The following is a 14,914-nucleotide window of genomic DNA, read 5'->3' as shown; positions in this document are numbered from 1 at the left end:
TCCATTCCAAAACGTTCCTGCTCAGGGCAGTCCAGGCATCAACAGAGAAATGTAAATAAAAAGTAGAAATAAGTAGCCTTACCGCCCAGCGATTCCCCTTCTGGGGATTTACCCGAAGAAGCCGAAACACTGATCGGAAAGAACCTGCGCGCCCATGTTCAGCGCAGCCTCATATCCTTGCAGCAGCCCTGCGATGGGAGCAGCCCGAGCCCGCCCCAGACAAGGGCAGAAAAGCAGTGCCACACACCAGGCCATGCTGCAGAACATGGCTCAGCCATACAAAGAATGGCACCTTGCCATTTGCTCCTAGAGGGTATTATGCCAAGTGAAGTCAGTCAGGGAAGACAAATCCCGTATGGTTTCACTTATATATGTGACCAAAGGAACAAATAAATGACCAAATGAAATTGAAACAGGCTCAGAGAGAACTGGTGGTTAGGGGTGGGGGGGGGGCAGCAAGATAGGGCGGGGGGGGGCACAGCTCAGAGCTCTGGGTGACAGCGGTGAAGGGACTAAGAAGCACAAAGTGGCAGCTACAACACAGTCCCGGGGAAGTCAGTAAAGCTTAGGAAATACAGTCAATGATACTGTGACGACCATGGATGGTGCCAGGTGGGCACTGGAAATATTGAGGGGAACACTATGAAAGTATATGATTGTCTAACCACTAAGCAGTACACCCGAACCAATACATAAGAAAAAAACGGAAATAAGTACATCTTTTAACCCAAAATGCACAGGGAGAAAGGAGCCAAGAGAACCTCCACAGGCCTGCCCTTCCCTTCCCTTCCCTTCCCTTCCCTTCCCTTCCCTTCCCTTCCCTTCCCTTCCCTTCCCTTCCCTTCCCTCCGCTCCTCCAGCCCTCGCCTCGGGAAGAACCCGGGATCAGGAGCCTAGTCGCCGGCCAAAAGTCTCCCTCCGAAAACATCCCCCAGAACCAGAGGGGAATCCACAGAGAAGTGCGCAAACATCTGCACAATCAAGGACGTGGCCCTAGAACAACACCCAAGCTCGCTTGGGACACCTCTGAACAGTCCCTCCGGCAGGTGACGACGAAACGGCTGCCCAGGCACAGGCCAGCAGCGACCAGAGTGGGAAAGAGGTCTCAACAGGACGTGCTGAGTCTTTCCACTCAGAGCATGAGATCCATGAGGCCCCTCCCCCAATCCTAAAGGGGGAGGGGGGTGCAAAGGACATCAAACTCCAAGGGCGTCAGAAAGGAAGCGAAGCGGGTGCGCTGGGTGAAATCCTCGTTAGACATTATGTTTAGTGGGTGGAAGAGATCAGCCACTGAACGCGTGTGCACATATGCCTGGCCCGTGGACACGGACAACGGGGTGCTGAGGGCCGGGGGAACGGGAGCGGCTGGGAGGGGTTAATGGGGGGGAAAGGAGGGCCTTTCAACAATAAAGATGAAAAGAAAAAACATGCACACAATAAAAACAAGTAAATAAAAATTATTTTCATTGTATTATATGTCCCTTCTATTCCTAACACAGACTGTGAAAGGGCAGCCCAGCAGGGAGAAAAGAAATCCCTGGCAAGAAAGGCTTAGCCCGGGCCACCGGCAACTCACACAAACAGCTGAGCCCCTCCCCTTGGCAGCATGTCAGCATGGGCACCTCCTGGGTGAGGAAGTCCCTGCTGAGCCGCGCAGCCTCTGGCTGAGTCACGGCTAATCCTCCAGGTGCCCAGGTGCCCATCCCCCAGCGTCAGCCACAGGAGTCGGGCACCCTTCTGAAGCCACTGAGGAGAGGGGAGGGAGAGGGGAGGTGGCAGGCAGGTAGCGAAGACCCGAGTTGTTCTCTGGCCGCCCTGCCTCCCCCGTCGCCCCTGCCGCCCCTGCCGCCCCTGCCCAGGGGACAAAGGAAGTGGAGCTGCTCCCCAAGGACAGTGAGCAGGGGCAGCAGCCAGCAGTGACACCTGTGGGACGCGGACAGACCGCTCCCCTTCCTGGTGGTTGGGATTTGTGTGATGCCTTCTCCATCCCCAGGGACTCCGCTGCCCACCCCCCGCCCCCCAGGCTCTCCTCAGGCCTCCCTCAGCGGCTGAGGCTTCCACACCACCTGCTCACGCAGGTTCCACAGCCAGACAGGGGAGGGTGGGCGGGTGGCTTTTGTAGGAAGGGAGCCTCGATGTGCAGTCACTTACCACAGCAACCCCCAGGCATGCACCACACGCCCCCTGCAACCTCCGGCTCACAGGGCGTAGCTGGAGCTTGATAATGAGACAGTGAATTGGAGCTGTAAAGGCAGCAGGGAGGGGCCCAACGCCTCCCCTTGGAGGCAAGCACAGCAAAATCACACACCACAGACAGTCCTGTACACAGAAACCACGTCACGAACGATCGCTGGCACCGGGAGGCGCTGCAGGCCTCTGCTAGGCTTGCAGGTGGCTGAAGAGTAGAGAAAAAGCCACAGAGGTCACCTGGCCCAGGAGTCCCGAACATGGCTGCAGAATCACCCCAGGCCACTAATTCAGAACCCCCATGACTGGAGCCCAGGAACCAGTATTTTTCAATGCAATGGATCTAGTCCACTCCCCTTCCTACTGGCAGGACCTAGGACTTAAAATGACGGTGGCCAGCTCTGGCTGGTTTGGCTCAGTGGATAGAGCGTCGGCCTGCAGACTGAAGGGTCCCAGGTTCGATTCTGGTCAAGAGCATGTACCTTGGTTGCAGGCATATCCCCAGTGGGAGTGTGCAGGAGGCAGCTGGTCGGTGTGTCTCTCTCATCGATGTTTCTGACTCTCTATCCCTCTCCCTTCCTCTCTGTAAAAAATCAATAAAATATATTTTTTTAAAAATGATGGCGGCCAGGAGACTCCTTATGGGGCAGCTGTCTTTGGGAAGCTGTCAAAACTCTATGATCTACTGATCTGAGCCAAATGTGGGAACCCTCAAAAACCCTATTTAGACCCAAAAGTTGTCTGTCTTGCATGGTAGTGTTTATATGAATGTCCGGGACAGGTAGTCCATAGAGGTGGACGGCATACTGGCGGCTGCCCGAGGCTGGGGGAGCAGGGAGTGACTTCACTGGGAAAGGGTTTTGTTCTGGCTGAAATGGTCTAGGACTGGACAGAGGCAGTGGTTGCACAACACTGTGAATGTACTAAATGCTACTGAATTGTGCACTTCCAAGTGGTTATGTGAAACTCAGCTCAATTTTTTAAAAGACTCTGTTTATGACCTAGAAAGAACAGAAAACGTCTCAAGTGCTGACCCAATACCTCGGAGCTCCCACTCTTCAGAGCTGCTTCTTTCATCTCCTGTGGATCCTTCAAACCACCAAGCGACGCAGCTGGAGCGAGTCCCGGGGAAGCAGGCCCAGGGCCGGGTCCTGCCAGAGCCACGCGTCAGCGCCGTCAGCAGCTGTGCAGAGCCCAGCGGCCTGCGGGCGGGCTCCCCGGGGCCCAGTCCCCGTCCCCAGTAGGGACGGCCTCGGGCTGGGAGGCAGTGTGCACCTCCAGCTCACAGCAGTCACTACCCAACGCTGACACCTCACCATCGCTGTCTCTCGCCACCAGCGTGCCCGGGCATCCAGAGAGGTAGATGGTCTCCAGCCTCGAGCCCTGGGTTGTTAGCAATAGAAGGAGGACAAAGGTGGTGTGAAGGCTGACTTCTCATGCTTCCCTTACTGACTGCACATCCATGAGGCCCACTAGGTGCAAGGCACCCAGTGGGGCTCTTTTTCTTTTTAACATGTTTTTTATTGATTTCAGAGAAGAAAGGAGAGGGAGAGAAGGCTAGAAACATCAATGATGAGAGAGAATCATTGATCAGCTGCCTCCTGCACATCACCTACTGGGGATCGAGCCCGAAACCTGGGCATGTGCCCTCGACCAAAATCAAACCTGGGACCCTTCAGTTCGCAGGCCAACACTCTATCCACTGAGCCATACCAGCTAGGGCCACTGGGGCTCTTGAACCATTTCTTACCTGTCAAAAGTACACAGAGTCCTTCTGGGGGAAATTAGTGTTGCAAATCTGACGTTAATGAGAAATTTACAATAAAACCGCAGTACAGTCATTGAGGCTTATCCAGAATATGGAATGGGTGCCCTAGCGTCTCTGTTCACTTCTTCTGGCATCAACTCTTTCAAATTGGTCAAACCCAGACACCACAGCCACATCCTCGTCACTCCTGTACAGCTTCTTCCCAGAACACAGTCCCGCGAGGACAAACAGGCCGCCTGGCTCTTTCTCTGCCTCACTGCCGGGGAGACACAAAGGAGCATCTTCAAAATGTACGTGGACAGTGACACATACAGCAAGCATCCTGTCCCTGAAGCCGGCGGCAAGGACAGGCGGCTGCCAAGCCCTGAACTTCAGGACAGGCCTGCGGAAGCCAAAGCCAGAGTCCTGAGGTCCCAGAATAACAAGGTTTTCTCCAACCACCTGTTTGCACGACCTAAATGCTAGGCGTGCAAACGGCCCTCCGAGTCCAAGCGACGCTCAGTGGTTGAGCGTCAACCTATGAACCAGGAGATCAACGGTTCGATTCCCAGTCAGGGCACGTGCCTGGGTGCAGACTCGGTCCCCAGTGTGGGGTGTGCAGGAGGCAGCCAGTCAATGATTCTCCCTCATCACTGATGTTTCTAGCTCTTTCTCCCTCTCCCCACCTCTCTAAAATCAATTTTAAAAATACTATTTTTTAAAAAGACTGTTCTCACTGTTTAGTGAGCTCGCCGTCCTCCCTGCAGCCCACCCTGAAGTCTAGGTGAGAGCGGCCTCACACAGCCCTCCCTGCTCATGGCACCGCCTGTGTTTGCTCACTCACTCCTCCTGTGTTTGCTCGAGACCCTTCGCCCACAGACCTCAGGACCCATTTTGCTGATAAATCTGGCCGCCCATCTCACAGATGAGGACCTTGGGCTTAAAAACTTGGCATTTCACTACAATCTCTTTAGCTAAAATCGTGATCTCTTTTTAGGGGAAAACGAGCTCATGGTTTTAGGTGCGGAGATGATCCTGCTTTCTCTTTACCCAAAGGGGGACGACCCTGTTCTCACTGACTTTCCACGCAGGGAGCAGAATCTCTGTGCACCGGCCTCCACGTGCGCTTCCCCCCGGGGAGCCCATGTCATTTAGCGAACAGCGCACCTGCTGCTGTTAACGAGAACCTGTGAAAGGCATTTTGTCATGAAAATTATCGCCCCTTCGGGTACCAGATGGCAAGTAAGGAAACAGGCTCGGGGGGCGTCAGGGCACCTCTACCCCGTCTCCCGCATGGCAGAGCGGGTGGTGCACTGCATCAAAACCCCGGGCCAGGGCAGACACCCCACCCCACCCCCAGTGCTAGCCGCTGCTGGGCACCCTGGGCCAGGGCTAGTGTTAAGTGAGGGTTCCCCTACGAACTACAAGCTACTTCGGGGAGCTCTTCAGGAAGGTTCCGGAACATCAACTTTCCCAGACTCTCCTCTTTGGCTCTGCAACCTCGTCATTTCCTTCCCTCAATAAATATTTGCTGTACCCCAGACTCCAGGCTAGGAATTAGGACAACAGCGGACTTGGGGGTGGGGCAGAGTGCGGCTCCCGCAAGAGCAGAGCAGCGCCAGGAGCCAGGAGGGCTGGCCAGGAGGAGCCGGGAGGGCTCGGCACTTGTAACAGGAAGTTAGTGTGGCCAAGAGCACCGAGAAGAGGGTGACATGAAACGAGCTCCAGGGTGTAAAAGGAGGAGAGTTCCTTTTACAGCAAAAAGGCCGTGGTCCCTGGCTGGGAGCAGGGCTCGCGCGGGAACAGTGACGAGGCAGACGTGCGGTGCGCAGCGGCCGGAGTGTCGGTCCCGGCGACTTACTGGCTGCGTGAGGCTGTCACCTTCCTGAGCCCCCAGTCCCCTCTGCGAAACGAGAGCAGCAACAGTGCTGCGGGCGCCACACACACACTCCACAGGCTTCAGAATGCCCACACCGCTCCCTGCCGTTCACGGGGATTCTTCACAGCAAAGGAAGCCACTCCGCACCAACGGCTCCATGAAAAGGCACCGAGCCCAGCAGGGCTGGACGCGGAGAGCAATGGCCGTGTGGACGGACGGGTCGGACCTGCCAGCCGGGTCAAGCCCAGCGCTCAGGCCAAGCCCAGCTCGGGCGGTCCCCTCCCTCCACACCGGGCTCAGAAACCCGGGGGAACCCACCTCCCGCCCACCCGTGTGGCAGCGTTTCCGGCACCTCCTCGCCCCGCAGGGGAAGCACTCACACGTCACAGCCCGGAACTGAAGGCCTCCAGACCTGTCCTCGCCAGGGGCTTCTTCACCGACGGAGCGCGAAGCTGCTGCCTCCTAGCGTAACTCCACGGCCGTGTCCGTACCCGTTTACCTCTGTCCAGCTCCCCACCGCCACCCCTTAATTCTTCTCCTCCAGCGATGCAAGGCCTTATCCCGCAGGACCCATCCCCAGCGGGGCCCACCTCGCCACGCTCAGCGACCACATGCCCAGTAACCGCAGGATCTTTTTAAGACTCAGTGAGAGAACTTCAGGGAACGAAGAATGTTCAGGTACAGAGTCTCATGTTACTCAAGTAACTGAGCCCAGGTTTAAAACCTTTCGAGTCTCTTCCAAACAATGCTGACGTTTCACAGGCCACTCGCCCGCCTCCCTCTGTCCCCACACCAGGCACTGTGGGCTCCTCTCTGAGCTCCTGGGCAGCCAGCCCCGCCCTCTCACCAGGCCCCACGGGCAGGCCGAGGGGCCCTAGCTCGCACAGAGGCCCTGGGCTGACAGAGAAGGAGGGTCCCTGACCACCTGGGCCTCTGCCTCACACACGGCCCATCTCACAGGCACCCACCTGCGTCTCCCAGTGAGAGGCCCTACACTAACTAGCCTTTCTCCCAAGTTTGCTTTGAACACTGGTCCTCCACATTCCATGAGATCATCCCAGCTTTTCCCCATGTTTTCTAGGCCAAAGGTTTCCTAAGAGTTAAAAATTTCCTCGTGACACTACTCAGCTCCACGGCTCAGCAAGGCTGACTGGCTCTCACCTGGGCACCAACTAACATGAAAATCCCAATCAGGACCCATCCACTTATGGCTCAAACCCACTTACTCCACACGCTCACCATCATCCCCTCTGACTCACAAGTACTTGGCGGAAGTGGGTTTCTACTCAATAGGCTGGTCTTTTCTCTATAACAGAAGCCACCTTAGTTACTTTCTTCATTCAAAAAATGGAACGGGATCATAAACAGCATGTTGGCCCCTGCACAGCAGGAATCACGTCTGATAGACACACCTCTCTGCTGTTCATGTTTGCTGCTCAGATCTGGGCTATCAGCACATCAGCCTGCCTTTCTGAGAATCCACAGCGTGTCTTTAACCTACTTCAAGGGACTGGAGATAAACCATGGGGAAGGCCCCGGTGCTCCCAGCGCACAGCCCACAGCTGTCGCGGCCACGGCACTAAGTGCAGGGCGGGCGGGAGCGGGTGCCGCGGCGATGGAGACACACGCCAGTGCTGTCATCCCCGTGCCAGCCGTCCGGGCTGCAGAGATGAAGACAGACCCAGCTACAGGGAGGCCAGTCAACAAGGCCAGGGCACACGGGGTGGGGCGGGCAGGCCCCACTGTCTATACTCTTTCCAGGCTCAACAGACCTGCGAGTCTCCCCAGCATCTCAGCAAAGACCCACGAGGGGCCGCTGGTGCCAGGCCACGTCAGAAGTGAGGCACAGACGTCAGCGGTCATCGCCCAAGGCACTGATGGGGGGAAGCAGCTGTGCAGAGGCACCCCGAAGACAAACACCCCGCCCACGTGCCATCCTCAGCCCCTGAAGCATTCCTGCCAGGAGAGAAAGAGACCGACTCCCGCCAGCAGCACCTGGGTTAGACGGCAGCCCTCATTCCAATGACCTGAAGAGCGGGTCATCCAAAAACGCTCATTTCCCTCCCATTTGAAGCTCCCCATTTGAAGCTCCCCTGCTTCTCTCCGGCCAGGGCCCGGGCCAGGAGGAGCCTGCAACCGAGGTAGGTGCCCTTGACCGGATCGATCCAGGGACCCTTTGGGAGGTAGGGGCTGTCCACCACTGGGAGAGAAGACCTCCCACAGCCTGTAAGAGCACCCAGCCCAGAACACTAGACAAGAGCTGCATGTGGCTACTTAAACTTAAATTTACATTGAATAAGATTCAATGAAATAAAATGATTTCAATTTTTCAGTCATACAGCCACATTTCAAGCGCTCAACCGCCCATGTTGCTAGTGCACACACCGGCCAGCCCAGACACAGACTGTTCCCGTCATCACAGGTGTCTAAAGCACTCTACTGGGCTCTGGCTGGTGTGGCTCAGTGGACAGAGCACTGGCCAGTGTACCGAAGCGTCCCGGGTTCGATTCCAGTCAAGGGCACGTATCTCAGTGGCAGGCTCCTCCCAGGCCCGGGCCCTGGTCAGGGCTCATGCAGGAGGCAACCAATCGATGTTTCTCTCACATGGATGTTTCTGTCTGTCTTTCCCTCTCTCTCCCACTCGCCCTAAAATCAATGGGAAAAGATCCTCAGGTGAGGAATAAAAAAGCGCTCCACTGGGAGCTCCCTCACGGGCCAGGAGGGTCTCCAGCTCTTGGCTAGCAGAGTGACAGGGCCATGGACGCTCCCACTGCGGTGAGCAGTTACCCACAGGTCACAGATGCTGTAAATCTTTTTAACTCACTATTGTGATCACTATCAAGTTCTATCTTCATGGAAACCCCCATACACACCCTCAAAAAAAGAAATGCACAAAGCATCCCTATATTACAATTAAAAAAAACTGAGGGTTTCACAATAACAGAGTGGAACCCAAATCTTGACCTATCAGCAGCCTGCCCTACTTTCTCTGATTTATATCAGCATCCTTAGCCGCCTCCATGCTGAAGGCCGCCCATGCCACTTCTTTGAAGGCCCAACGTTCACAGCTCAATAAACCAATAAATTAAGTCGAAATTAACTGTGGCTCATTTTAAACTGAAGGAAATTGATTTCTGCATCGGTGTGGCTGGCCTGAATACACCATGTGCCAGTGGATGTCCTGGTGCACCTAGAGAATTGTCAGGAAGGTGTGTGCTCACCACCAAAGAGAACGCCTCGCCCCTGCAGCCCAGACCCCTTCCGGAAAAATCCTAATCCCAAACAGGCAAGCCAAAATGGAGGGAGCTCACCTTTAGTTTCCACTAAATCTTCAAGAAATGGAGAAAAGGTCAATGTAATACCTCAGCTTTCATTCACTTTTATGCAGTCAATTATCTGCATCTGACTTATCAAAAATTCTAAACTCCAAGCTAGCTTCTGTTTATGCCAGCCATTTCACACACCAGTTGCTCAAAAATGCAAACTCATTTTCATATTTGTCTGAGGAAAATGTAATTAGAAAGTACATTGGTGTTTTTTTAAAAAAGACTAAATGCATACCAAAGGCAGAGGGGTTGTTTTTTGGGTCACCAGCTCTGCAGATTACTGGGCTGTCGGGCTGGCCCCGTCTGTCTCGGACCCGGGGCCGGGCAGTAACAGTACAGAGGTGGCTTTCACCTCTAAGGAAAAGCAGATCCAAATCCACAATGAGATGTCCCAACAACTTCCATCTTTGCTTCCGAGCGTTAGTTGCTGTTGGGATCTGCTTCCTGGATCCCAGGTATCAAAGCACTTATTAAGCACAATATTAGCTTCATTTCACTCCCCATGAAGAAAGCATTCTTGGAAACAACATGAATTAAAACCAATACCCAGCCCTCGCTGGTCTGGCTCAGTGGATAGTGTCGGCCTGCAGGCTGAAGGCTCCAGTCAGGGCACATGCCCACGTTGTGGGCTTAATCCCCAGTAGGGGCCATGCAGGAGGCAGCTAATCAATGATTCTCTCTCATCATTGATGTTTCTATCTCTCTCTCCCTCTCCCTTCCTCTCTGAAATCAATAAAAATATATTTTTAAAAACACACACCAATATCCACGATCTCTATATTCTGATGTCCTGCATCTCTGAGCTCTACATCTCTAGGGAACTGCTCTCCAGGATGATTTTTCATTTTATCCCTTTAATTCTCCATCCCTGTCCCCCTTCCACCCATTCTTTGCACATCTTAAAGCCTCTACCCACCTACATACCCCAAAACAGGCAAGCAATGAGCTCAGTGGTGGCCGGAAACTGAGCTGCATGCAAGAAGGGATGCCAAATGGAACCAGGACGTTTCTCAAGGTCACATCCCTTATCCAGCCAACCCAACACGCCAGGCAACTCTGCACCTACGTGAAGTCAAGTGGAAACAGAAAATGCTTTGCCTTCCCATCTTTTAGAAGATGCAGGTCAAACATTCTAACTTCAGAACCATCCAACCAATTCTTTCCCAGGCCAGTGTATCGGGCAAGAATCCACACCAAAGAGACCGAAAGCCCAGCAGTGTGCCACCCCCAAAGGAGGCCCTTTGTCCCAGGACCTTGTGCTGTAACAGACACTTGATTTTCAGTCTCAAATCAGGACACTGAATACTCCCTGGAATTATAAGGAGAACTCACTGGAAGGAAAATAAACCTGTAAATCCTGTTGGGCTTTGAGCTTCGTTCCAGAGGATTTTTCCCTGAAACAACACATTAGCGATGCCACAGAGCCTAAGAGAGGGCACTGCACCACGAATCCCCGCTCATCACTCCAATAACCCCTCGGATCACACAGGCGGAGCAGGGCCCCACGACCACCACCCTCCCCAGCAATGAGCCAACTCACCATCAGCCTCCACCAGGCCCTCCTTGGAACGCCTGTTCTAGAACTTGGATGAGCTCCCTACACCCAGGGCTGGCTTCTCCCAGGTGTGCAGCAGGTCCACCCATATTCCTGAAGGGGCCGGTGCCAGGACACAGAGGAGAGAAAGACCTGATCCACGCCCAAGGAGCAAACATGGAGACGTGAGAGTTAAACCAACACAACGCAAGGCTGGTAACACTGCAGCTGAGCTCAAAAGAGCTCTTCCCCCAGGAGCCTGGGCTCCCAGCAGCTGCTTGGGTGCTGAAGGGTGGAATAGGAAGGCCAGTTCAGGCAGAGGAAAAGGCAAGAGGATGGCACAGGGACACGGAGCGGAGATAAAATCAAGAAGAAACTCAGTGTAGCAAGAATTATGGAATCCCCTTTCTTGGACTTGGCCTTTGTAAGAAGGGGCTCACGCCATAGGCTAGTGGAGCCGGAGAAAAAGAACTGACTGCACCACAGGGCCCTTTCTCCACCCGCGCAGGGCACCCGGCAAAGCCCTCCTCGCTCCTCCCGAAGCTGGTGGCCTAGGGCTTCTGCATTCAGGCAGCTCCTGTTTCCAGCCTGAATCTGTGCTACCAGATATCCTCAACCTCACCCAAGGTCAGAGGTCAGAACCTACAGAGTACTGGAGCCCACTGACCCCTTACCACTCCGTCTCCCATGCCCTCCCCCATCAAACAACCCACCGCAGAGCTGAGAGGGGCTACTGCATCCGCGTTTCCTTGTTCTGGTTTGGACAGTCACGTGCCTTACTTGCATCTGCTTTACCTCCTTAAGCTGTAAGTCTTCTGAAAGCAGGATGAAGTACTCCCGCCCCCATCTGCACTCCCATCTCTACAGAACCACACTCAATTCAAACGACACTATGGGAAAACACTGACATTCTAGGTTTTAAAGTTAAAGGGAAGGAGTACAACGTGGAACCTGGCTTCGGGCTAGAAGCAGGATGGGCATATGTGTATAGTCCGCATCCTGACGCAATAGTGAAGGCAGCACTGCTCACAACCCGCAGGGACAGCTAGAAACCAGGTCTGTCCAGGAAAAGCCGGCACAAGGTCCCCCTTGCTAGAACGGTCGTTCCAAATAGATGTGAATTCCTCCAGAGGTCCCAGGGGGAGGCCGGCCCCTTCGGTCACTGATCCCTGTGCCAAAGCCAAAGGGTCTGCACAGGGGTCCTCGCGGCAGAAAGCCCAGCACCAGGAAGTTCTTCCTTCTACCTAGCCCACTCCTTAAAGACCCAAATTAACCCGGGGCGTCCGAGAGCAATGGCACCGAGGACAGTCTCCGAGGGAAACCAGCAGCACTGCCCGTGTCCTGCTTTGGGCAGGAGTCCCTCATTATATGTTGGACTGTGAGTTCTCCATCCTTCAACTGGAACAAACCCACGCTGCCTGGCTGCATAAAGGAGCCGTGGTTTTTGAGAACACAGTTCATCGTTAACTTGCCCCAAATGCAAGGGGGAAGGGCACCTGTGTGCATATTTTTGAGACAGGAAAGCTTTTCCCTCCACAGCTGTAGCTGCAGCAGACCTGAGCTCAGGAAGGGACTGCGGCCCCTCCTCGCCCTCCTGCACCCACGTCCACTCCAGGCCCCCAGAGAGCAGATTCAGGTCCACAGCAGAGCTGGCTGGGGAGACTCAATGAACAAGGGAACCCCACTCCCCACCCCCTCCATCAGGATGCTGGCATCTCTGCTGAGCAAGGACCTTGCTGACTTCAACGACACACACTTTTCAGATGGGGTGGGGGCAATCACATCCCCCTGGCACACACCAGGTCCCTAGGGGCTGACAGCAGGCAGAAGTCAAATGCTCCCGCCCACTCACCACCTCCCGCCCCCGTCACAGCCCAACACACACAGGAGTTAAAAGTAGGTATTTAAGAAGCTTTACATAATGTCAGGGCAACTGTCTGGTCCCCCTCAAGTCAGAGACAATGCAGCCACAAGTTAGGGAGCAGGCAGCCCGGCCCCATGTGACCTCGGCTCGTCATTTCACCTGCCCCAGGTTTGGTTTCTTCAACAACAAAATGACACAGTAGGGTTAACCAATGTCACTGCAATATATTTAATTTAAAAAAAATTTACGGTACAATAGGGTAAGGTGACTTGTTTATAAGGTTCTTCCTGGCTCCGAGGATTGAATGTTTAACTCTATTTCCTGAAGAAATGGCTAAAGAAAAATCGGTGAAGAGAGGCAAAATTCAGACTAATCTTTTAATTGTTGTTTTAAAAGGGGACACTTTGTAGAAATCGTGCTGTTTACGACCTCCATTGGTCCCACCTTTTCTCCCCCACTGACCTTCGATTTTTGCCGATGTCAATCTTAACTGCAGGCCTGGGAGTCTCCTGAAGCAATTACACCGTCAAATTAATTTTTCCAAAGCTGATACTAACCCACAGACTCGGTCTGCAATTTCTAGCATGAAGTCTGGCCATGGAAGTGAAATTCATGTTACTCATGATCTAATAAAGCCATTGCCCGGATAGAAATAGATCACAGAATAATGCTCAACAAATGTTTGCAGTCTTTCAAATCATGAGGGATATTCGCATCCAAAATAAAGTCAATTGTGTTTCAGGGAGTGGGGTGGATTAGAAGCTTACACTTGCACACACGCGCGCGCACACACACACGCACGCACACACACACACACGCGCGCGCACACGCACACACAGTAAACCTTGGCTGCATCTGCATGTCTGCTTTCCGGTTCGCTCACCTCCACCGCGGGCAGAGCGGTGAGAGTGGAAAGCCCCTCCTCGCGCTATTCTGCGCCAACCGCAGGCTGCTCGCCGGCACGGCCCCCGGGTGCTCCGCTCCGGCAGGCCCACCTCTCACCCCCACGCAACATGAAGCGCACCCCATGCTTCCGCACCCACAGACTCCCCTGGGGAAGGTGCACCCCAGCTACCTGGAATACGTTTGCTAAAACCGACGGGAAGAAGGAAAGATGAATGCAATTCAACGGCACAGGGTGTGCTCCTGGGGGTGGGAGGGGTCGGGAACGAATGCCAGCCCGGGGTTCCCCGCGGTGCCGCACCGGAGGCTGCTGCGCGGGGTGGATGCGGGGCGGGAGCGGCGGGGAGGAGGGGCTGGGCGCCGGCCACGGGCTCACCTGTCCGTACACCTGGATGGGCTCCGGCTGCAGCGCGGCGCTCCGTCTCCTGCGCAGCGGCTCCCCGCGCGCCCGCGGCCGCAGCTCCCGCGGGTCGGCCCGCACCACGAGGAAGCCGCGGTCCTGGGCCCGGGGCGTGCGGCCGGGCAGCGTCTGCGTCCCCGCCGCGCCCGGAGCCGGTGGCGGCAGCAGCGCGAGCAGGGCCAGCGGGGCGAGCAGGGCGCGGAGGAGGCGCGGCTGCCTGCGGCTCGGGGGCGCCATGTTCGCGCTGCGCAGGGGGCGCCGCCGCCCGGAGAGAATGCGCAGCGCGAGCGGGAGCGCGGCCGCCCCGGCTCCAGCCCCGCCCTCCCCGCGCCCCGCGCCGCCCCCGCCCGCTCCCGGCGGCGCCGTCACGTGAGAAGCCGCAGCCGCGTCCCGCGTCCCTCGTGCACCTTCCCGCCAGCGGCCTCCCGGCGCCTGCCCCGCCCGGCGGAGGGGGGAGTCAGGCCGCGAGGGACGGGGAGGTCGAGGCCGCGAGGCTCGCGGGTGCGCCCTCCCCGCCGCGCACACCTGGCCCGGCTCCCCGCTCCAACTCGGGGCGGATTTGCCCGCGCGGGGTCGTGGCCAGGCCGTCCTAAGTGTCACCGTCTCCTTTCCGACGGCACAGCCCTGCCCGCCCCTGCCCGCCGCCAGGGCCCGGCGGCAGCCCCACCGACCCGGTGAAAGTCTTGGCCAAAGAAAATGAGCTCGGAGAACACCGAGCGCCCAGGAGAGGCCACGTGAAACCGCCCCTCGGAAACTGTCAGCTACTCTGAGCCCAGCAGGTCCTGGTGGCCACAGCCCCACGCGGGGGGCTGGCTCGCGACCCCTCCGGAGAGCAAGCGCAGAGCCCCCCAGTCTCCGAGGCCAGTGGGCACAGGCGTCCGCCAGTCCCTCGGCCTGCAGCCAGGGTGTAAGGATTGCCCTGGAGGCAGGAGGGGCAGACACCCAAGGAGCAGGGAGTGCACACTTCATACTAACCCTGAATTCAGCTTGAAGATCCAGACCCTCACCCCCCGGAGATAACACTTCTGCGGCTGCAGCTGCTGAGGCTCAGCCCAGATCAATAATTTTTGCAGG

General features: G+C 55.9%; 1 protein-coding gene across 1 annotated transcript in view; it reads right to left on the bottom strand.

The window, feature by feature from the left end:
* Window positions 1–14,164, bottom strand: part of SORL1 (sortilin related receptor 1) — a 146,088-nt gene extending 131,924 nt beyond the window's left edge. The window contains exon 1 of the mRNA XM_059676766.1: window positions 13,817–14,164. Within this exon, the coding sequence (XP_059532749.1) occupies window positions 13,817–14,077 (261 nt within the window). The 5' untranslated portion in view covers window positions 14,078–14,164. The remainder of the gene's footprint in view (window positions 1–13,816) is intronic.
* Window positions 14,165–14,914: the final 750 nt, after the last annotated feature.

The sequence above is a fragment of the Myotis daubentonii genome, chromosome 19 (genome assembly GCF_963259705.1).
Source record: "Myotis daubentonii chromosome 19, mMyoDau2.1, whole genome shotgun sequence".
In the NCBI taxonomy this organism is placed as follows: domain Eukaryota; kingdom Metazoa; phylum Chordata; class Mammalia; order Chiroptera; family Vespertilionidae; genus Myotis; species Myotis daubentonii.
This window is presented reverse-complemented; position numbering and strand designations above follow the sequence as displayed.